The sequence below is a fragment of the Rattus norvegicus genome, chromosome 1, assembly GCF_036323735.1.
Source record: "Rattus norvegicus strain BN/NHsdMcwi chromosome 1, GRCr8, whole genome shotgun sequence".
NCBI lineage: Eukaryota > Metazoa > Chordata > Mammalia > Rodentia > Muridae > Rattus > Rattus norvegicus.
The window spans coordinates 198937651-198960001 of NC_086019.1; the positions used below are offsets into that span (position 1 = coordinate 198937651).

Consider the following 22351-nt stretch of genomic DNA (forward strand, 5'->3'; position numbering starts at 1 on the left):
ATAGTCAGGAAGGAGAGAGAGAGAGAGGGAGAAGAAGAGGGAGAGGGAGATACTGGTGCTTAATTTGTGTTCTCTATCATTTTTTTTAAAAATTAAGTTCAGGACCTCCCACACAGTAGGTGGGTTTTCTTGTTTCAGTTAACCTACTCTAGATAATTTCCCACAGGCTTGCCTATCTGCTAGGTGATTTTGGATTCCCTCTGGTTGACTAATTAGATTTAGCATCACAGCTGGATCCTAAAGGTCTCGCACTTAATTCAAGGCCCTGTAGTCACATCTTGAACTTCTCTCCTTGTAGTAACATATATGTAGGCTCTCCCTTTATGACAGTCCCTGCTTTCCTCAGTCTTTCAAGTTCATGGGTGGTCGGCCCCTTCATATTGTTAGACCTACATCAGAGAAATCACTTGGTAATTCCAGTTTTGGGATTTGGAAGCAGCTCAGTAGGTCCCTCAGGGTGGTCTGGTATTTATATAGACTATGCCAGCAATTCTCCTGCCTTGGCCTTTTGAGTGTTAGGATGACAGGTGTAGGCTGCCATACCCAGTTCTATGGTAATTCTATGCTTAATTTTTGGAAGAACCGTCAAAGTAGCTTCCCTAGCGGCCTCTTCTACAGCATGCAATCTATCTGTATAGGGTTCTGGCTTCTTCAGATGTTTGTGTTATAACTTTTTAATTATAGTCATCCTGTTTTGAAGTTTATAACAATTGTCAAATAAGAGACTGCACTGGTATTTTGCGTTGAGCTCTGCTATGTAGCCAGTCCCAGAAATAAACACCATCATGGGCTGGCAGGGTGTTTTGTGGAACACTATTCATGCTCAAGAACACGAGGTTTGGCTAAGAGTGGGCTTAGCAGCCTGCTGAATACAAAGGCCCTTGCTTTCCAAGTCTAAGGGATGCCCCTGGCAGGTCTAGGACCTGGGGATGAATGCATTTGTCCACTCTTTGTAGGCAGGGTCTTGCTTATTGTTCAGACTGGTCTTGAACCCAAGATCCCTCTGGTATTGTCTCCTCAGCACTGAGGTTACAGCCATAGGCCACCATGCACCAGGTTCCTAGTGTCTGTTTGGGCCATGTACTGTAGGCGGGCTGTGACTCTTCCCCAGGTCTCAGTTGTTCAGTTCTCAGTGTTCACCCCTGGCAGTCCCCTTTACATAATGCTTGCGAGTATTTCTTAGCCTCCAGTGTTCAGGCAGCCCACCGCAAACACTACTCCCAATTACGGCACACTGTCTTCTCTGTGTTATTGGGCACCGTCCAGGAGAGACAAATTTATCAAGTGTTTAACTAAGGCAAGATTTGTCTCGCGTCCTCTGGGAGCCAGGATTGCGCACTGGTTCCTCACTCCACAGTGCTGAAGGCAGGAGTTAGTTTCACCTAGGCCTCCTTCCTCCTACAACAGACAGAAAAGACAGGTGCCTGTCCAACCAAACCAGGCTCTGGGCTTCCTCCCTCAGATGTGCTGGCATGGGTCTCTCTGAAGTGCAGACTGTCCCTCTTCTCAGCAGCAGAGCATCTGGGACAAACCCCAGCTGCTGGAGCCCAGTGTTGATTCTGCCTGGGAACAAGAGGGCAGTGTGTTGGCTGCTGGGCCACTAGCATCCGAGTATGCAAATGTGTCCCAGAAGCTCCTCCCCTCCAGTGCAGCCCTTGCCTCAGCCAATGCTTAGGAAATCCTAGGATTAACCCTGAAGAGTGAGGCTTTTGCTGGTTCTGACCTCTAGGCTCTAAGAGTGACCTTGGACCTTTAACGCACTGAGTCTACATCTTATAGTCCTGTAAGCATTGCTTAGACACGAACACCCTCGTAGTTGACAGGGAAGAGAGGCCCTGGGGTAGGGCGGGGACCAAGAGGAGGACGTAGGATACAGATGTCTGGAGTGTTGCATTCACTTACCTGCTTTTGTGCTTTGGGGAGACAGCTCCTCATAGACCCCAATCTCTGACTCTCTCTGTGTATTATATGCTGTGTGGGCGGATGGATGTGCCCACATGTATATCCACAGAGTGTGGAGGTTGACATTTGACATCTTCCTGGATCACTTACCCTCTTATGTTTTGAGGCAGGGTCCCTCACTGAACCTTGAGCCAGTCTCCATCACCCAGTTTCAGGTTTACAGTTGTGTTCTACAATGCCGGCTTTTATGTAAGTGCCAGGATTGCAAACTCGGGTCCTCATGCTTGCATAGCAAGCACTTAACCCACTGAGCCCCCTTCCTGGCACCCCTATTCCTTCATTAAGTTGAAGATATTCAGTGATTACAGGCTTGGAGTGGCACTGACTGGTATGACCTCCTAGGCAACATTTCATCCTCACCCACAGGTGCTGTGGTGGCTCTTGTCCCTCTGTTTCAGAGTGAGAAAGAAAGGTGCAGAGCTGGGGCTTGGGGTTGAGCTTGGCTTGGTCTTTCAGGTCCCAGTGTTGGTCTCAGCTAGAGTGATGGGCCTGCTAGCCTTGAAGTGGAACCTTACAGGGAGGCAGTGGAGGGGAGGATTTGCTTCAGGGAGGCAGTGTGGAGGGGCCCTTTGTTTCTCAGGTACCGGACACATGCGCCTCCCGTCTTGCTCTTTGAGTTCACAGTGGGAAAATTGTATGGAGGGAGCCTGCTCTTCATGGAAGGAGGAGGCGAAGGCCTTGGCGTGTTAACAAGTCATCTTGCTGAAAGAAGAATGACTGGAAACTGCTCTAAGCTCTGCGCTGAGTTGAGCTGCAGGGAGGGCTGTCGCCAGCAGCCTCTGTGCACTCCTTTCATTAACACCCCTGTGTGTCCCACTCTATTGTTTATCTCAAGGAGGGCTTGATTGTTTTTTAATCTTCAATTTTATTTTATTTTATTTTATTTTATTTTTTTTATCAAAGCTAAGTAATGTAACACTACACGGGAGGAATTTCAACACACTATAGAGGATCAAAATTCATCTCAGGTAATGAGATAGTTCTGTCCGGAGACTGTCTGCCACCAGTGCTGTTCCTCTCTGACTTGCAGGATGGGTGAGGGCACCCTCAGGCTTTGGGGGGACTTAGTGCTGCTCCTAGATGCTTTTATAGTGTGCAGCTTCTCCCAACAGCTCTCTCCCCTGCTCAAGGCTGAAGTCCCATTGGTTGAAGTCAGGTTCTTAAGAAGGTTAAAGACGGAATTGCAGCCTGATTTTGCTGCACAGCAGGTACCTTAGATGCCCTTCAGCAGGGAAATGGGTAAACTCATGGTGACATACTTTATGTAATGAAAATGAACACGCACATGTGTCAAAAGGTCAGGAAAGCAGGTCAGACGTGAAGGTAGACTTGTGCTTCCATGTATGTGACTATCAAGAATTAGCAAAGGTCATGCCTAACAGTATATAGTTCCCTGGAGGGCGCCCATATCGGAGGTCAGAGGATGGCCTTGACCGTCAGTCTTTGCTTCCCACCTTGTGTGAAAGGCGGCTCTCTTCCCGCTTGCTGCTGAATACACGTGTTCCCCATCCCACAGGCTTCCCGGTGTTCTCCTGCCTCTGCCTTCCACCTCACCACAGGAGCTTCTCAGAACTGATCTTACTTTGGTGTGCATCCTGTGTAGAATCATGGATCTGATTATCCGAGATAGGCATTTGGATGTCTTCTTCCAAAAGTACATGTGTGGGCAAGGGAGATGGCTCAGTGAACCACGAGGCCCATGAGCTTGAGTTTGAATCTCTTGAACCTATGTAAAGCTGGACACGGTAGAATGTGTCTGTAGGCCTGCTGCTCTTTGGGCAAGATGGGAGGCAGAGGCAGCATTCCCTAACACTTGTGGTCTGCAGGAGCCAGCAGCGCAGTGGAGGTTGGAAAGGGAGGGAGGTGCCATGCATAGGGACCTCAGCATGGAACCTTGGCAGATCATGTTTGCCACCTCTGAGTGACTCAGGAGGCAGGAGGATGATTGTGTACCTGCAGTGGAACTTGAGGACCTGCTGATACAGGGAGAGGCTCTCTCTGTCTGTCTGTTGTTGGCACCACAGTGTTAGCATGCAGTGTGTGTGTGGTTTCTTCCTGGTTTCAACGGATTGGGGACTCTTTAGTCCTACATGTGTGTTAGCTGGTTTGCTCTTTGGTCCCATTAGGACTCTTGTAGGGATGTCTGCTAGTATTCATGGGAAGGAGGCCAGGTGGCTGGCCTTTGTGACCCTTACTTGCTAATGTGATTCATTGAGCACAGTCCTTGGGGGCTCCTTGGTACCCCTTGGCCAAGTGACAGGAAGTATGCCATGGTGTGGAGGCTGGACCTTCAGGACATGTCTGGGTAGAAGTTTGAAAGTGCCTTCCCTGGTCACGCTCCAGGTTAGCTCTATAGGTTCTAATGTGAGCTAAAGCTAATAATAGTGGGGTTAGGATTGTGGCCATATTTATGTCACCCCGAAGTCCTTTGTTGACGTATCAGTACAGCTTTGTGAAACACTGTGTGCTGGGTACTGTGAAGCATAGTTGTGAGAGGAGAGCACAGGGTGGCAGAGAAGGGTGTCATGTGAACAGGAGAGTCTCGGCGGTATTGCGGAGTGTGGCACTGCATGAAAGGGCTGTGGACTCTCTTCTATGCTTAGTGGGTTTGCTTAATGACAGGTAATGAGCAGTAACCACAGGCAGCATTTGGTACTGACTTGTCAGAGTATTGAGGGACACTCCTGACAGCATGTGAGGAGGTTTCCATACTGAGGTGACAGGGGCTAGGCCAGGCCAGGCAGAAGGGAGCCTTGGACACAGGCTTGAGGTGGGTGGTTCATGGGTGCCTTTGTGTTCTGATATAGACTTATCTCTTCACAAAGAAGCCTGCCTAGACTCTTCCCCTGTTTGATTGCTGGCTTTGCTGGTAACCTCCTACACATACAAAATTTGAACTGTGTGCAGAGCCTTGTCATTAAGAAAGCCAATGAGGAAGTGAGTCTGTAAGGTAGCTCAGTGGTTATATGTGTGTTACTCTTCCAGAGATTCAAGGTTGGTGCTCAGAACCCATATCAGGTTATTCACACGTGTCTTTAACTCCACCATCAGGGCACACACACACACACACACACACACACACACACACACACACACACTCCTAAAAGAAAGAAAAGCCAATCAGCATTCTGTATCCGTTACCATTAACTTTAGACTTTGTGATTTGACATTGGTAAGGAGAGGAGAAAGAGTGGCCCTGTGTTCTGCAGGACAAGTCATTTGGAGTTTTTCAGATGCTCAGGAAGGTCAAGCAGGATATATGGCAAAGTGACATCATCACCAAGTATTGTCACACAAATGGTTCTGAGTTGAGCTTGTCTGTTCCCATGGTAGAGACCAGCTGTCTCTCCCCAGGAGATCCAGGTCTCTGAGTCTTATTATAAGACGGTGCCTTTTATATAGGACCACGTAGTCAGGTTGTAGAGAATGGAGCTCCTGGCCAGGTTTATAGCCAAATGAGTAGGATGGAGGTCCTGGTCACCCTGTTCTCCACTAGAACTCTTCATTGGGGACTCTAGCGTTGGAGTCCATGGGTCTTGTCTTCAGTGGCTGGTTTGCAGCGCCCATGCCCGAGGAGCAAGCACCAGACATGTCAGAGGCCTGTGCTCTCCTAATGTTGTGTCTTGAAGGTGATTAAAGAGATTCGATATCCTCCCTATCTAGTGTCTCCATCTCTTTGCCACTGAACAAAATTCAGTGTAAGAGTAGGTACATTTGCCCTCAGCCAAGTTCTCCCCTCTCACCCAACCCTCTAGGTTGGTCTGTCTTTCTGTTTCTCTCTCTCTCTCTCTCTCTCTCTCTCTCTCTCTCTCTCTCTCTCTGTGTGTGTGTGTGTGTGTGTGTGTGTGTGTTTGCAGTCAGAATACAGCTCATCATTCCTTAGGTATTCTTTTTTTCATGACAGGATCTTTTAGTGGCCTGGAGCTCACCTTGTAGGCCACACTGACTGTCATTAAGCCACTGGGAACCTCGTGTCTTTGACGCCGTAGTGCTGGGATTATTGGCAAGTCTAGCCTTTTTTTTTTTTTTTTTTTTTTTTAACATGGGGTCTAGGGATTGAACTCAGGTTCTCAGCTGAGCTAGTTCCCCACCCTTCAGAGTTCTTTCTTCTTTGTGGGTGGGCTTGCACAAGTCCATTGTTGTGAGGATTGGCATTTTCTATTCCAGGACTGACTTTATGAAATCCAGAAAAGTAGAAGCACAGGGTTTTACTTTTCCTACCATGGAAACACAATGAAGCTGACATTCCCCAGCACCCACCGTGCTTCCTGTGGACCTGTGCATTTTGGCATGGTGGCCTTTTGGACCAGATAGTAATAAGATAGTCACGGATAAGGCAGACAGTGATATTTTATTCTGAAGAACGATATTAAAATGTCTTTGAATTGTGTCTGTCAGTTCAATTAGAATTGGAGCAAAGACGCTTTCATATTTTCCCTCTCATTCCCTTATCTCCATTACCCGTCCACCTGTTTCCATTTAAAAGGCAGAAAGAAATATTGAATAACAAATGACAGCGCCTTTATCCTGCCGTGCCCTGCTCTGTTTTTTAAAATTATTTAGATGAGTTTCTAGATTCTAATATCCAAACAGTTCATGAAATATGGCCACAGGGGACTCTACTGCAGGGAAACAACCTCTGTACTCCTAAGGAAGAAAGATATGAGACTGAAAGAGTAGCGAACCCTGCAGAGGGAACATGGTGACTTGCAAAGTAGCTCTCTTCCTCAGAGAATCTGGGGCATTCCATGAGACGCTATGCAGTGAAATGCAACTGGAGTGAGCTTTGGTGTCGGGCACCTCTCCCCTAGTTCTGTGTCCTTTTCCCTTACCTGATGCTCTAAACTGGGTAGGGAGGCTGCCCAAGCCACTGTAGTTTGCATAGGGAACCTGAGGATGCTTTATGATTCTGGCTTAGTGGTCCATGGCCATTCTGTGAAGGCATCATTTATCAAGGCATCTCTCACAGGGCTCCGTGCCCTCCTCATCGCATCTTCATTTTTGTTTAAATCGTGATTTAAAAAAAAAATCCATTACGTAAAATTTGCCATTTCTATCAAGCGAAAGCATCCAATTCTGGTTTGTTAAGCATATGCTGGATGAGGGGTAACCATTTCGGCCATCCATCTCCAGAGGTCTCCTCGTCTTCCTCAGTGAAACTGTCATTCAGTGCCAGTTCACCTTCTCCCAGCAACCTCTCTTCTCTATATGAACAAAGGAAGGTTCAGCACCTGATGTTTGAGACTCTTTCCTTTCACCGAGTGTGAACATCCATGTTGCAAAATGTGCTAAAATGTTCTTTTCCGTAAGGCCAAGCAGAAGTCGGCTGGATATATCAGATCTGTTTTATCTTCTGTTGATGGACAGGTTTCTGGAGTCACACAGGTCTTTAGACGACTGTAAATAGTGTACCCATAAACACGAGTGGTCTGCTTGTATTTGACCTGGTTATTTGCACATTAGGTGTGTATATATTTGGTATACACACATTGGATTTAGATGTTTGACTACAGTCATGTGCACACATTGCTAGGTTATAGCCATTCGGTGTTCTGTGGCAGCTGAACTGTTTTACATTCTTGTCAATGCCACGTAGGGAAGGTTGAGAATTTTTCACGTTCACTGAGACTGTGCTTTTAGTAGAAGGGTAATGGCAATCCCAGAGCTCGTGAGGCAGTAGCTTCTTGTGGCTTCGGAATGACTGCCTGAGGAGAGTGGTGCTGGTGAGCCTGTGGGCCTATATTCACTGGGGAAATGTCTGTTTAAGTCTTTTGTCCATTTAAAAACAACTTCTCGTGTTGATCTTGTAGGAAGTTTTAAAAACATTCATTTAATTTGCGGGGAAGCACACGTGTGCCATGGCATAGTGAGTGCCACAGTGGTGTGGTGGTGGTGGTGGTGGTGGTGTGTGTGTGTGTGCGTGTGTGCGTGCGTGTGTGTGTGTGTGTGTGTGTGTGTGTGTGTGTGTGTGCGTACTTGCAGTCCTGTGCCCATTGTGTTGTATATGTAGAGGTCAGAGGACAGTTTGTAGGAAGGATTCTCTCCTTCTACTCTACCCTGTGTATCCTGAGGATTGGACCTAGGTCTTCAGGTTGGGCAGCAAGCATCTTTACAAACTGAGCCATCTCACTGGCCCCGAAATCATTTCCGTAGTCAAGACACTGCGTCTTATTAGAATTGCAAATGTTTCCTCTACTTCTGTGGATTGTAGGAATAATATCTCCTGATGTATTCCTTTTCACTTTGATGACATCTGCCCTCTTTATTTTGCCTTCTGTTGTCTGTGTTTGGTAGTGTATCCAAGAAGTCTTCCAGGTTTAATGTCATGTCTTGTCATAAGAACTTTAAAGCATTTCTAGCTTGTTAATTTTTGTGATGCCCAGGGGATACAGCTTTGTGGGTTGTTTGATTTTTTTACGTAGGTGTCCAGTTGTTCCCATCACCATCTGTTGAAATCTGACCTCTCCCTAGGGATGGTCTTGAAGCCTTGTTGTAATTGCTTGTCCTGTGTGCAGGGCTTTCTCCTTGTCCCTTGATCTGTGTATTGGTGTCTATGCCTGCACCACACTATTGCTGTGGCTTTGAAGTCAGGAAAATGGGAGGCCCAGCTTTGTTTTTCTCTTTCTGTATCTCTTTAGCTGCTCTTGAGTCTGAGTGATGGCTGCTTGTGGGGTTTCGGTAGAACTGCACTGAGCTTTAGATGCCCTGGATGCCACTGACATGCTGACAGTTTGAAATCTTTCTCTCCAAGACCGTGGGCGTCTTACTATGGATTCCTTTCCATTTGCTCGTGTCTTTTCATTCCTTTCTACCTTATAGTTTCCCAAGTGTAGCTGCTGTTTTCTTCCCTGGTCCAGTGTATCTGTATTCCGTTCTTTTTGTTCTCTAAGAATTTGTTCTCAGTGTGGGCATATGTGTGCACTCGTGCCCTGGCACGTATTCTGCGGTCAGAGGACCACTTTGTACAGTCAGCCCTCTCTTCTGGGGGTCAGACTCAGGTTCTCAAGCTCATACAGAGGATGCCTTTACCCACTGGGGCAGCTCACTGGCCCGGTTTTTATTTTTATCTTTAAAACATCTTAGAAACAGCACTTCGAATGCTACCATTTCTGCCTGGCTCCGAGAATCTTCCCGACATCCTCCTTCCTTCTTGCAGCGTCCTCCCATCCATCCTCTCACCTGGTGTTAGAGGATCTGTGGTGTGCCAGGAGCATTAGAAAATTGTCCCAGGACAGTGCAGTTAGGTCTTTTAGGGCCTCAAAGTGAAGGGAGAAATCAGCAGGGTAGAAATGACTGGGTGATCCAGCCCTACCTGAGACATTTGCCCTGTGGCCTCCGCCAGCTGCTTGACTTGGGGGCAAATGCAGCAGTGTCTCCTTTTGAAGGGACAGTTTAGGAATTCCAGCCTGCAGCTCCCTGGGAACTGATGCGTATGTCCCTGTCTTTGTGGTGATGGCAGAGGTTACCATAGGCGTCATCTCTAGTGTTGCTTACAGAGTCCTCCCTGACTGAGTTAACTTTCTTCCCTCTCAGTCAAATTCAAAGGATATGTGTTAGTGCTTCCTGATTCTTGTCTACCCAGTATTGTCTGACTGGCCTATCCTGGGAAACGTTACCCCTTAGAGGTGAGGCTTCTCACTAACTGCTAACAGCTTCCTGGGGACCCAGCTCTTTCTAGGCTCAAGGTTACTTCAGAGTGGGCTAGCTAAGAGTGGGTCTGGGCTTGAGAAAAGCTGAGTGGAGACCGATGGCACACCGTGCTCTCCTGGCTTGAGAACAGGCTCCTGGCTGTGGCAGATGGGCCCGGAGGAGCACAGAAGGGAGGGAGCCTGGCCTTCATCCTCTCATGATGGTTTCTCAAGCTCTGAGGTCAGGAGTACCCATGAACACTTTTCCCATTGAAGGCAAGATAAAGGGACTGAGATCACAAACAGAGCGACCAATTTTCACAGATTGGCATGAAGAAAGAATTTAATTATCCTTTAAGCTGCTGCCTGAAATCCTGATATCGTGTTTCAAGCAAGGGTGTGTGAGACCCAGACAGAACTCTGAGCCAATTGGCAACCTTCACCTTAGATGCCGTGAGGAGGTTCTCCACGCTGAGTAGGTAGAACAGATATCCTTAGACCCAAAATAGTATTGCAATTGACTGGATAAACCTCTAGCCTGCGGATCTGGTCAAGAGCATCCCAAAGAGGAAGGAAGGAACCATCAAGGTTTTCTTTCCTGCGACTGTAACCCACCCACGAGGGATACTTTGTGAACTGACTCAAGTCAGGATTTTTGCTGAGTGCCTTCAAACTTAATATAGGCTTCCTTCAACTAACACAGTGGCTCCCAACCTGTGGGTCACAACCCCTTTGGGGGAGCATGGAATGATTCTTTCACAGGGGTCACCTAAGACTATCAGAAAACACAGATATTTACATTACAATTCATAACAGTAAGAAAATTACAGTTATGAAGAAGCAATGAAAATAATTTTATGGTTGGGGGTCACCACAACATGGGGAACTGTACTGAAGGGTTGCAGTGTTAGGGAGGTTGAGAGCCACTGCTCTAAGGAGTCATGGATTCGGGAGGTGTAGGGGAAGACATTTCCGCAAGGTCATGGGACTGCCCAGTTGATAGAAGGCTCAGTAATGAATGGTTTATTCTAGGTGTGCACAGAAACCTTTGATTAAAGGGAAGACCATGGGGTCCACTTAGGATGCAGGCAAGGACATGGAGTCAGGGGTGGGCCTTGCAGACAAGTGAGGCTGTGAAGTATGGAACAGCAGGAACAGGGCACGCTGTGGGAGCTCTGGTGGCTCTGGAGAAGGGCGAGTGAGGTGAAATCAGATGGCAGTGTACAGCCCACAGGGCTTGGGATGCTCTACTGGGTGGCTACTCTCAGAAGAAAGGCTGAAAGAGGGCAGAGTGCAGCGCTGTCAGCAGTGCTGGAGGAGAAGAGAGTCCATGCCTCTCATGGAGTCTGGAGGGTTGGCCAGGCAGTTTGGGTGGGAGACAGTCTGGAAGGGAAGACATGGAATTGTAGGGCTGCTTTCAGCCACTCGAAGCTTGCCAAAAAACCCGCCATGGATTTCACTCTTCCCTCCCTCTCTCTCTCTCTCTCTCCCTCCCTCCCTCCCTCCCTTCCCCCCTCCCTTTCAGTACTCAGGATTAAATGCAGGATCTTACATTTGCTGGACAAGTGCTCTGCCACTGAGCTATGTCCTCTCTTCTCTTGTTACTTCTTATTTTGAGACGGGTCACTGAGTAATTCATGCCGTCTTTGAGTTGGCACTGGCTCTGAACCGGTGATCCTCCAACAGTAGGGTCCTGACTAGCTGAGTGAAAGGAGTGACCCATCAGACCCTGCTACCATTTTCACCTTCTAAGTGGGTTGGTGTCTGTCCTTTAGTTTTCCCATGTGAGAGTAGTTAAGTTGGCTGCTGCTCCTCCACAGAGGGACTTAGATGGCACTCCATGCTGTTTCTGTTCCCCTCAAGAGGTCACAGAGCTTTGCAAACGTGATGATTTATGTTGACTTGATTGAATGTTAAGCCAGTTTTTTGTTAAGGAGATATTTTAATAAGGAATGAGAAATTCACAAGGGGTATTTTGGATATGGGTGACCCTTAGGAAGGCACAGTGTTGGCACAACCTGTTTGTCATGTTCAAAGCTGGGTATTGTGATTTTTCTGGTATAAATCCAGACTGAGGGAAATGAGAAGCATTCTATACTCACCGTATAAAGTATATTTTAAAAAGTAAATTAGTCTGACCACACGAAGCTGTAGCTCAATGCTTGGTTCATGGAACATGCATAGTACCTGTCAGTCAACGCCATCATCATCACCATCACCATCACCATCACCATCACCACCACGATCGCTGTCACCATCACCGCTGCCATCACCAGCAGCGACAGTACTTGTGGTGGCTCAATATTATGTCATTATCTCTAGCAGCATCAACTCTAGGATACCCACCCTCAGTCTCACCAACAATGTTGGTGCCTGGAAGATTCCCCTCTTCCTCTTGGGCTTCCGTGTCACCATCCCCTGATACCACTCACATCTGTTTTCAAGATGATCAGGAACTTGAACAGAGGTCATGGCTTTGCTTTCCCGGTCTCTGATAAGCTATTTGAGAGGCAGACCAGAGGGTTCATTTCATATTTTGGGAAGAAGATCCATATTTATTCTGGGTTGCTGCCAGTTCTTGAGAAATGAATAATTATAAGAAAACCCACCAGTCTGCAGAGAGCTCTATGACTGGCTTGTCTCTACACACATCTTCATATCCATTGTTATAGGGGCCATGTCACGCTTCTCCACTGGATGCTACTGTCCAGGATACAGAAGTTTATGTCCTTGTGTCTTGGTACCTGGTGAAGTCACCCATAGTTGGTCCAATAAGAAAGGTGAATGTAGCCTAGGGAGATGGCTCAGTGGGTACAAGCATGAAGACCTGAATTTGGATCCCTAGCATCCATGTAAAAGGCTAGGCATGATGGTGCAAGCTTGTAACTCCAGTGCTAACGGGTAGACACAAGTGGAGCCCAGGGACTCAATGGCCAGCCACTCTAGCACAAAAGAAAATTTCCCGTTTCATTGAGAGACCAACCTTAAAAAGATAGAGGAAGACATTCTAAAGTCAACTTTGGACCTCTACATGCATCTGCATGGGTAAGGGCATCCTCACATACATGTGCACATGTGCATATAGCACACACACACACACACACACACATACACACACACACCACACACACACACACACACACACACACACACACACACACACACACACACACACACCATCACCACCATCACCAAAGGTAAATGGGCCTAAAGATGGATGTGCTTAGATCTGAGTGAGACAGAATAAGCATGTTTTCCAGGCAAGGAATTTCTGGGACTTAGTCAATGATAAAAATGAGGGAAATCTTCCAGCTCGCATCTCTCTGCAGCATCATGTGACCTCAGGTTAAGCCCAGATGTTGATTGCTGCCCATAACCTTTTGCTAAGATGGCCCTGTGCTCCTTCCCTCTCATTCCCGAAGAGGGCAATGTTGAAAGATTGATCACAAGCAGAAGTAGCCTTAAGCTGAATGCTCTGGGGCTTATTTAAAAACAGCTTTGCCCCCCTGTGCTTGTTTATCTCATATGAGAATTGAAACCACAGGCATGTGCTTGCCTGAATCCATGCTCCTGCAGTGGAGACCAGTTCAGGCTGTCCTCAGGAGTGAACATGTTAATTACAAAATACCACTTTTCAATCATTTTGTGCATTTCTGTATGTGTATGTGCACACACACATGTGTGTATGTGTGCATGTCCATATAGAGACTCAAAGACAACTTTGCTGGTCGTCCCTTAGCCACCATGCACCTTGTTTTTTTGTGACAGGCCTTGAAGTGGCCTGGACTTTGTCAAGTAGGCTAAATTGGTTGGCCTGCAAGCCCCAGGGATCTTATCGCTTCCACCTCTCCCTTGTGGGGAGGGATTACAAGAACAGGCTACCCAGCTGGGCTTTTTTTTTAAACTGTGGGGTCTGGAGATTGAATTCAGGTCCTTATGCTTGTAAGACAGTCCCTCTCTCCCGAATTCCCACATTCTTTCTTCTGCTAGTCTCCCTTTGCTGTTAAAACACTTTTCCACAAATGTAGAACCCTAAAGCAACACATCTTTATTGATCGTTGTCCCCAGTTATGGAGATCTGAAGTCCCACAGTCCAGGTCCACAAAGGGCTGTGGTCCACAAAGGCTGTGGATGAGTATGTACTCTATGAGCTCAGCACCTATGTCCCTCTCTTAAGGGTCTTTGCAATTACTTTGAGCCAATTATGTGATCCAGAATTAATATCCCCATCTGAAAATCCTGAGCTTGGTTACAGCTGCAATGGCCTCTTTGGCCATGTTGGGAACATGCGTACTGAGCTCTGGGAATTCAGATGGTAATTTCTTTAGAGTGTCATTGTTTTATCCGCCATATTCCTTTGTTAGATATTCTTACATTGTGGAGTGCTTTAACTTACTGTAACTTCTGAGTTATTTAGTCTTCAGCATTTACTTGAGTGCAGGATTGGGGCCAGTGCTGTGTTCTTGACCGGTGATTTGGGGCCACATGCCAATCATAGAGCTGCGTTAGCCTACACAGATAGGACTGTGGATCTGGAGGCTCATTTCCACGTTACATTTATGTCTTTGGAGTTTGTGCATGGGATTCTCGGCCGGCTTTTCACTGTTTCTGAATAGGTAGGGTTCTTTGTGGGGAAACACTAAGAAAAAAAATTATATGTATACGTTTTGCATGTTCACACATGCCCAGATGTATTTACACTCGATGTGTTCATTTTATTTCATTTTTAGTATGTCTGACTTTTTTTTCCCCGGATCTCTAACTGAGTAAGCATCCTAGAAGGGATGCTGTTAACGGCAGTGATATAAAAGCATTTATGGTTCCTAAAGGCTTAAGAATATGGCTGTGCTGAACTGGGGAAACCCAGCATCTGCTCTGGGCTGCCTTTACCTGCTGCCGACATCTCCTGTTAAAGAGTCACTATAAAACGCTAAATAAACTTAATAACTGGTAACAACCTACTTTGCCAGTTGGGGACACTTACAGTTTATGAATTTGGGGGAAATACTTGAGAAAATGGAATTTTCCAGGTATGTGTGTGTGATGTGTGTTTTGATGCTTGAGATGTTTTGTGAGCCCGAGTCAAGCGCCCCTGCTTTGACATTTTAGAAAGGACTCAGAAGCTGAGCATTGCTCTTTGCAGAAAAAGCAAATCACCTCCCAATTCAATAAAGGACTTCAGTGTCATCTAAACTCACAGTGGGCCAGATAGGGCTAACCATGGCTGTTAGAGTTAGCCTTAATGTCACCTTCACACAGCTGGAAAAGGGGACCCCGGTTGAGGAGTTGCCTTCATCCAAATCACATTTTCTTAGTTGCTATTGAGAAGGGAGAGCCTAGCACTCTGAAGGCAGTACCATCCCAGGAAGCTTGGCTGTGTGGGAGAGAGAGCTGAATGTGGGGCTGGGAGCCACCCAGTGAACAGGGCTTCTCCAAGGTCTCCACCTCAATTGCTACTTCCGGGTTCTCAACTGGAGCCTCCGCTCTGGCTTCTCTCAATGGTGGCTGCAGTGTGTAACTACAGTAACATACATTGCTTTTGGTTAGTGTTTTATCATGCCACAGAAAAAGAGACTTGGGGCTACTGCTGGGTGGGAACTGGATTTCTTTGTGGTATTGGGGAAACACTTTGGAAATTAGGGGTGACGGTTGCATAGCATTGTGGGTATTAACAAAGCCCAGAATTGCATACTTAAAGAAATCACCCTCTCTTCCCATGATAAAGAAAAGTATTGTTTGGAGTCAGGAATAGCTATGAATTCCCTCATGTTTAAGATGAGCCCTTTCCTTTTTGTGTATGGAAGCAAAGGCTGCCCATGTGAGTTTATCAAGATAGGATATATCACAAGGTTGAAAATAATCACTTCTACTTCTGCTAATGCATTCCCCCATCTCTCCTACAGCTTTTTATAACTACGATGCCAGGGGAGCTGATGAATTGTCCTTACAAATAGGAGACACGGTGCACATCCTAGAAACTTATGAAGGTAAGTGTCGCTTGATGCTTTTGGTCTGGGGGTTTGGGATGCTTCAGGGCCTTCTCTGGAAAAGTGTTTCCCTGTCAGGGTGCTACGTGCTCAGGACACTTTCCCCACATATAGATGTTCTTCCAGGCAAAGGTTGCTGGGGCAGCATTGTTAAATGAAGCTTTATTAAGGTCAGCTTAAAACTTAACATTATATTTTAACCCCTAAGTGCTTCTCCCTGGCTCGTTATTTTGCACATGTATGCAAATCTTTTTTTTGTTTGTTTGTTTATTTGTTTCGTTAGTTTTGTTTTTTGAGACAAGGTTTCTCTGTGTAGAGATCCAACTGCTTCTGGCTCCCAAATGCTGGGATCAAAGGGCTGTGTGTGAATTTTGACTGAAACTGACTTGGTGAGAAGCAGATTTGGGGAATTCAGTTTGTTGATCTGATATGTGTGATGAGTGCTTTGAGTAGGTTTTTTTTTTTTTTTTTTTTTTTTTTAAGCTTTTAACTTTGACTTGTTAACAGCTTGTCTCAGGGGAAACTGCAGCTGCCATGCCTTATTTGCTGACCTTTTCCTTTGTCTGTGACCCCCATTTTCTTCAGGGTGAACAGATCACCAGTTATATGGGATATGGTTCAGGGAAGCAATTGTGGCTTTTCCGATGCTCTTGGTTTTTGCAACAAGCGCTCATGGTTGGTGCCGTGAACATTCTGCGAGCCACAGTGGATGTTCTGCCGTGGTTGTTACCCCGTGTAGGGGCAGCAGGGGCAGCGATGGGCTTGCTTTGTTTCTTCTCTCTTTTTAGGCATTGCTCACTAAAGTTTCCTTAAGGTTGGCGTTTCTGTGCCTGCTGGCTTCCTTTTCTGCCGGGAAAGATGAGTCCTAAGCAGTGTTTGAGTCCCGGAACCTGATTTAAATAACCAAATTGCTTTTAGATCGGGTTCAGCGAAAGTCTTACAAGTGAGAGAGGAAACTGTAGACATCTCATAGTAACCAACAAATTGAACTTCCAGAGAAGTCTTCACACTCCACTTTGCACAGGAGTGAATTGTGCTCCGCGCTTGCCAGCCGGGCAAGCAGGGACTGGCTCCTGTGTCCCTCAGAGACATGGCTGAGAAGCAGAACCCTATTAAAAACTCATGCTTGCCCCTCATTTCTTCATCTGATGCAGGGAGACTCAGAACTCCGTTCCATTTGCACCGTTTACGCTTCAGACTGCGTGGGGGATGGGGGAGGCGACGCTATTGGCATGGAAGCCGCTGCAGCCTGGCGAATGGCAGCCCCAAAGCGAATGAGTGGCTGGCTGTGCTGGGCTCCGTCTGCTTGTTTTCAGCTTTGACAGCTGACAGTTGGATTTCCTTATCTGCTCCCAGTACAGATTGCCAGTGGCTTCGAGGAAAAAGAGGGAGAAATTAAGTCGAGGTGAAGGATCAGGCATCTCATCTCAGGCACTTTTTCTGATCTGAAGGGAAATGCTGATAGGTTTCTTTTATTTTTTTAATTGCCCCCTAGCTACTTGAATGTGGGATCCCTGGGTCCTCACCTCGGAGCCTTGTTCTTCCCTGAATAGTTAATGATTTCCCGGGGTGCCTGGCTGTGTGGAGGAGTGTCAGTCTTTACTTCTGGAGGAGACTGTCCCCTCCTAGCCCTGCCATCCTCAGTCAGTGGGCCTTGTTCTACACAAACCTCACAATAACCTGGTGGTGGCTTTGACTTCCAGTCTTCAGCCAGGATTAATTTGCAGGCCAGTCTTGGTTCCTATTTAACCACCACTCGCTTTACAAAAGGCTCTTTTACATAAAATGCGTTTCCCTTCCTGGGCAGGCAGCTAACTTCTAGGTAGACTCTGGTTCGAGAAATACATTAACTGCATCTTCCGGAAACTGGGGTCTTTGTCATCAAATAAAGATACCATTGCCAGGGCTTCCCTGAACTCTTGCTTTAGGCTCATGGCTTGTCTTAAAGGTTGGCTCAGGGGGTTGGGGATTTGGCTCAGTGGCAGAGCGCTTGCCTAGGAAGCGCAAGGCCCTGGGTTTGGTCCCCTGCTCCGGAAAAAAAAAAAAAAAAAAAGAACCAAAAGGTTGGCTCAGTATCCACCTTTCTCTCTTTTCCACTTTCTCCCCCCCCCCCCCCTCTCTCTCTCTTCTTTCTCTTTCCTTCTGTTTATCAATCTTGATTTTCTTTTCATGGTCCAGGAATCATCATATAGGGTGCGGCAAAAACTCTAACATCTAAACGGCTCACCCAGTCTCCCTGTGCTCCATGCTGGGTTGGATTGCTTCTTTTCTCCACCTCCCATTTCCCTTCTCCTTTTAAGATGATTAGTCTTTATTACACGCAGTTCAAAGGCCACCTTTACCTTCTAGTTATGGTTAATTGCTGCTCTCTGAGGCTCGATGAGGTGGAAGGTGTCTAACTGCAGCCCATAGGCCATATGCAGGTGAGGACAGCTCCCAGTGCAGCCCTACATACATCTTAAGTGTAGTTAAGCCGTTAGGAGACTTTTCTCTCACTGCCTTTTTTAATTGTAAAAACTTGAGTGCTCTTTTAACATGAATGCTGTAGACAGCACTGTTAAAAGGTTGGACAGGCCTGATACAGCCAAGAAAGTTACCTACCTTAAGGTCACAGCACTGTGGAGGTGGGCAGAACTTCCAGTGTCTACTCAGTGCCAGCTCTTGCCTTACAGTCATGTCCAGTGTTGAGAGCTAACCAGTCACATGTGAGCACAAGTCCCAGCTGCTTAGAAGGGACTCTGGTGCTGTGCCCCAGGGCTGGATGCTGTTTCTGGGGAAGCTTGCAGAATTGTACAAAGGTTAAGAAATTATCTTTTTGATGTGGCTGTTACAGCTAAACCTAATTCAGACATTTAAATGCTATATATTCTTCCGAAATGATTGGCCAACTTCCTATGCTGACCTGTCGCCTCCCTGAGCTCAGGACTGTATTTCTGCTATGTATGTCTGTTTTTCCAGTGGATGCCTCTTTTTGGTACGGAAGGGCTGATTACATGAAGGGCAGCATCAAATCCCGTGTGGGAATTGTTCTTAAGTGTCTTATCTGCTATCTGAGCATCTCTTTTGCCAGGCTTGTCCCTTCCTCTCATAGCCATTTGGTCACATCCCTTCATACCCATGGTGACACCCTCCTCTTCACACTAAGATCCCTTGCATGCATCACTCAGTGTGCCTTGGCCCTGCTTGTCTTAGGTACCTTGTGGGTCATGAGCAGCGGCTGTGTGTGTAATTGGTGTGTGTAGGAAGGCTCTGGTGACAAGTGAAAGGGTCCCGCTTGATGAAGCAATAACTCGTGCAGAACACTTAGCTTAAAGTGCCATGACGAAAAGAAACTGTCAGCTAGCTATGCTACGTCAAAGAGTTCTCTTCTGACTGCTGTAACTCAGCCCCTCCAAACACTGGAAATACCTCTGTCCCCCAAACCAAAACAAACCAGACACCACCATCGCCACCACCACCACCACCTCCACCACCACCACCTCCACCTCCACCACCACTACCAACTTCACCACCACCATCACCACCATCACCACCACTACCACCAATACAACCACCACCACCTCCACTACCACCACCACCACCTCCACTACCACCATCACCACCACCACTACTACCATCACCACCACCACCACCACCACCACCACTACCATCACCACCACCACCATCACCACTACCACCACCACAACCACCACCTCCACCTCCACCACCACTACCAACTCCACCACCACCACAACCACCACTTCCACCTCCACTACCACCACCACCTCCACTACTACCATCTCCACCACCACCACCACCACCACCACATCACCTCCACTACCACCACCACCACTACCAACTGCACCACCACCACCACCACCTCCACTACCACCACCACCATCACCACCACCACCTCCATCACCACCACCACTACCACTACCAACTGCACTACCACCACCACCTCCACCTCCACCTCCACCACCACCACCACCACCACCACCACCACCACCACCACCACCACCACCACCACCACCACCAAACCCTTTCTTGTGCCTGGGTTCATGCCCTATGTGTGTTGGGTATGATTTTACCTTAGTTGGGTGTGTTACAGCTTTCCTGTCTCTCTGCCTTCTCTTGTTTTGCTCTTTTGTCTGAGCATCTTTAGTCTTAGGCCCTGTCTGCCCTGTGAGCATTGCCTCCTGTTCTGCAGACAGTAAAGGAAGCTCAGGTGGTCTCAGCTCCGGTCTCCATGATCCGGTTGCCAGGAGTGCTTGTGTGTATTCTGTTGTGCAGGGATAAGGCTGTCTTCAGGCTGTTTCACTAGGACAGTCTGCTGGTTGCTATAGGGTTCCTGGTTTTTATGGGGGTAAGGTGGGGTGGGGGGGTCACTAATAGCTGCTGTCTACACCGAATTCTGAGCCTAGGCTGCCATGCTCTGAATGCCCTGATTTCCACCACTTTTATTTTGGAGCAGTGGTAGGGGGTTGTTGAGTTTTTGCTTCATTGATTAGTAATAAGTTTGGGTTCTCTTCACATGTGCGTAGGTTGTTGGGTTTCTTTGATGAATCATTTGTATAGTTTGATCCCTTTTTACATTTGGTTGCTGACTTCCCTTGCCCCCCTGCGGTCTTTCTTTGATATTCTGGGACATCAGTCCTTTGTCACTTTCAGAGAAAAAGGGGCATACTACTAATGCTGAATGTGTGGGAAGGACATTGCAGTATAAAGGACAGTCCTTTTAGACTGAGTGGTACAGGCTTTGCATAACTCATTAGATTACAGCCCCATTTGCCTGGAGCCTATAGTGCTGTAACTGTGGGCACTGATTCCAGGTTAGTCTAGCTGAAACCTCTGATCTGACAGTGGCTATCGGAATGTTTGATATTTGGACACAACATTTAGAACAGGCTATATCCCTACGCAGTGTGTTTGGTCCTCATGTTAAAAGAGCAGAGCAGATTCATGTGGCCCTTCCAAGATTCCTGGAATTCCCCTTCCCCTTTCTGGATATGTCTTTCTGATTATCACTCGAGGCTACTATTCATGTCAGCAGCTGTTTATAGCCACTTTCTTCATGATTACTTTCTGAGAGGGCTGAAGGACACAATGCTGCCATGAATTGTCCATCTGTTTGTCCATCCTCCCTCCCTCTCTCCCTCTTTTTTTCCCTCCCTCCTTCCCCCTCTCCCTTCTTCCTTCTTTCCTCCTTCCCTCTCTCTCTCTCTCCTTCCTTCCTTCCTTCCTTCCTTCCTTCCTTCCTTCCTTCCTTTCTTTTTGTATCGTGTCCTGCTCTTTTGGGTTTCTTTAGTCTCTGGGGTCTGGTGCGTAGGAGTATATAAGTCTCCATGTTGTTGACTCTCTCTCAGAATTTACCCAGCTCACCTCCAAATGCTACCTGATGCCCTTCAGGGTACTGTGGAACAAACAAACAACAGCAGCAACAACATCAATAGTTATAGGATGTCTTTGACCTTGTGAGTTACTTTCTAGAAGCAAGGTGGCCGGGACTAAGCCTATAATCTTTGTAAGAAAATATCTACCTGATTTCTTTGCCTGGTGGGATTGTAGGGAGATGGGTCCATGGCCATGGGCCTCTTATCATCCTTAGGGATGAACTTTTGGAGATAAGGCAGCACAGATGGTGTGTCATTTGCTGGGAAGGATTCACCCATTGAGCACTTGATGTGAATGAGCAGTTCAAGGGTCTCTCTTTCCATTGCCCACTTTCCTTCTCTTGCAGTATGGAAGGGATAGGAAGTTGGAGTCAGGCCAACCCCTAAGGGGGCAGAGGTCTATGAGTGCTTGGCCTTGGTACTTCCTTGTGAGCTGTCCTTGCCACAGAAGTACTTTGTGAGACTCAGACTGCCCCAGGGTAGAGCTTTACAGAGGAAGGAAGTGGGCTCTCAATAGGGTTTCTGTTGTGCGGCTTTGATGATTCCAGACTCTGGAAGTTGTGCCTGGAGAGATCTTGAGCCAGATCAGCAGATGGGGGGAGGGAGGGCAGTGAGCATGCACAAGGATTCTGCTGGGAACAAAGCCTCTTTTAGGGCTTAACTTCTGATTGTTGATGATAGACCAATGAGGCAGACAGAGATGAAGTGGGGTGGTCAACATGTGCAGGGAGCAAGCCCTGCCTGTGGGACTCCTCAATGTCATCAGGATGTTTGTCTTTCTCTGGTCTGTAGGGCAGTGACTTCTGCAAAACTTGAAGGTTTTGCTTGGACGATGCTGCGTCTCCTTTGCTAACCATTTCACCTCTGTATTTGTTTAGGGTGGTACAGAGGCTACACCTTAAGGAAAAAGTCTAAAAAGGTAAGTCTTTTCCATTAAACATGTCTCTTCATAAATCGAACCACAAGAGGAAATCAATTCCGTCTTATTTACATCTAAGAATGATACTTATCTCTTTCTTGAATTTAACATATATATAGGCTGAGATAAAAAAATGGCCTTGAGTTGGATTCTTCTGAATAAGGATGCCCACAGAAATCACAGCTTCTGCTAGGAATGTTGCTGCATATCTAGAATCTCAGTATTAGGCTACCCTGGTCTACCTAGTGAGAACCTGTCCCCACAGAAGACATTTCAGCTAGGTGGTTAGTGCCAGGAATGAATTGTTGAGATGTGGCACTGACCTCTACTCATGGAAGGGAGAATTGTTTTGGTCCGTCCTGATAGAATTTTGCATCTTGTTGGACCACTATGTGTAGCCACGAACTGAGTATAATCCCTTCGGAAGAGTAAAATGCCTCCAACCGTTTTCAATTTCATATTATCTTTGATAAATTAGCAAGT

At 46.9% G+C, this 22351-nt stretch overlaps 1 protein-coding gene across 2 annotated transcripts in view; it reads left to right on the forward strand.

Moving 5' to 3' along the window:
- The window catches only part of Dock1 (dedicator of cyto-kinesis 1), a 516616-nt gene that overhangs the window by 40630 nt on the left and 453635 nt on the right, over nucleotides 1–22351 (forward strand). For both annotated transcript variants that reach the window (XM_063263800.1, NM_001143858.1), the window contains exons 2-3: nucleotides 15494–15577; nucleotides 21828–21868. In XM_063263800.1, the coding sequence (XP_063119870.1) occupies nucleotides 15494–15577; nucleotides 21828–21868 (125 nt within the window). The remainder of the gene's footprint in view (nucleotides 1–15493; nucleotides 15578–21827; nucleotides 21869–22351) is intronic.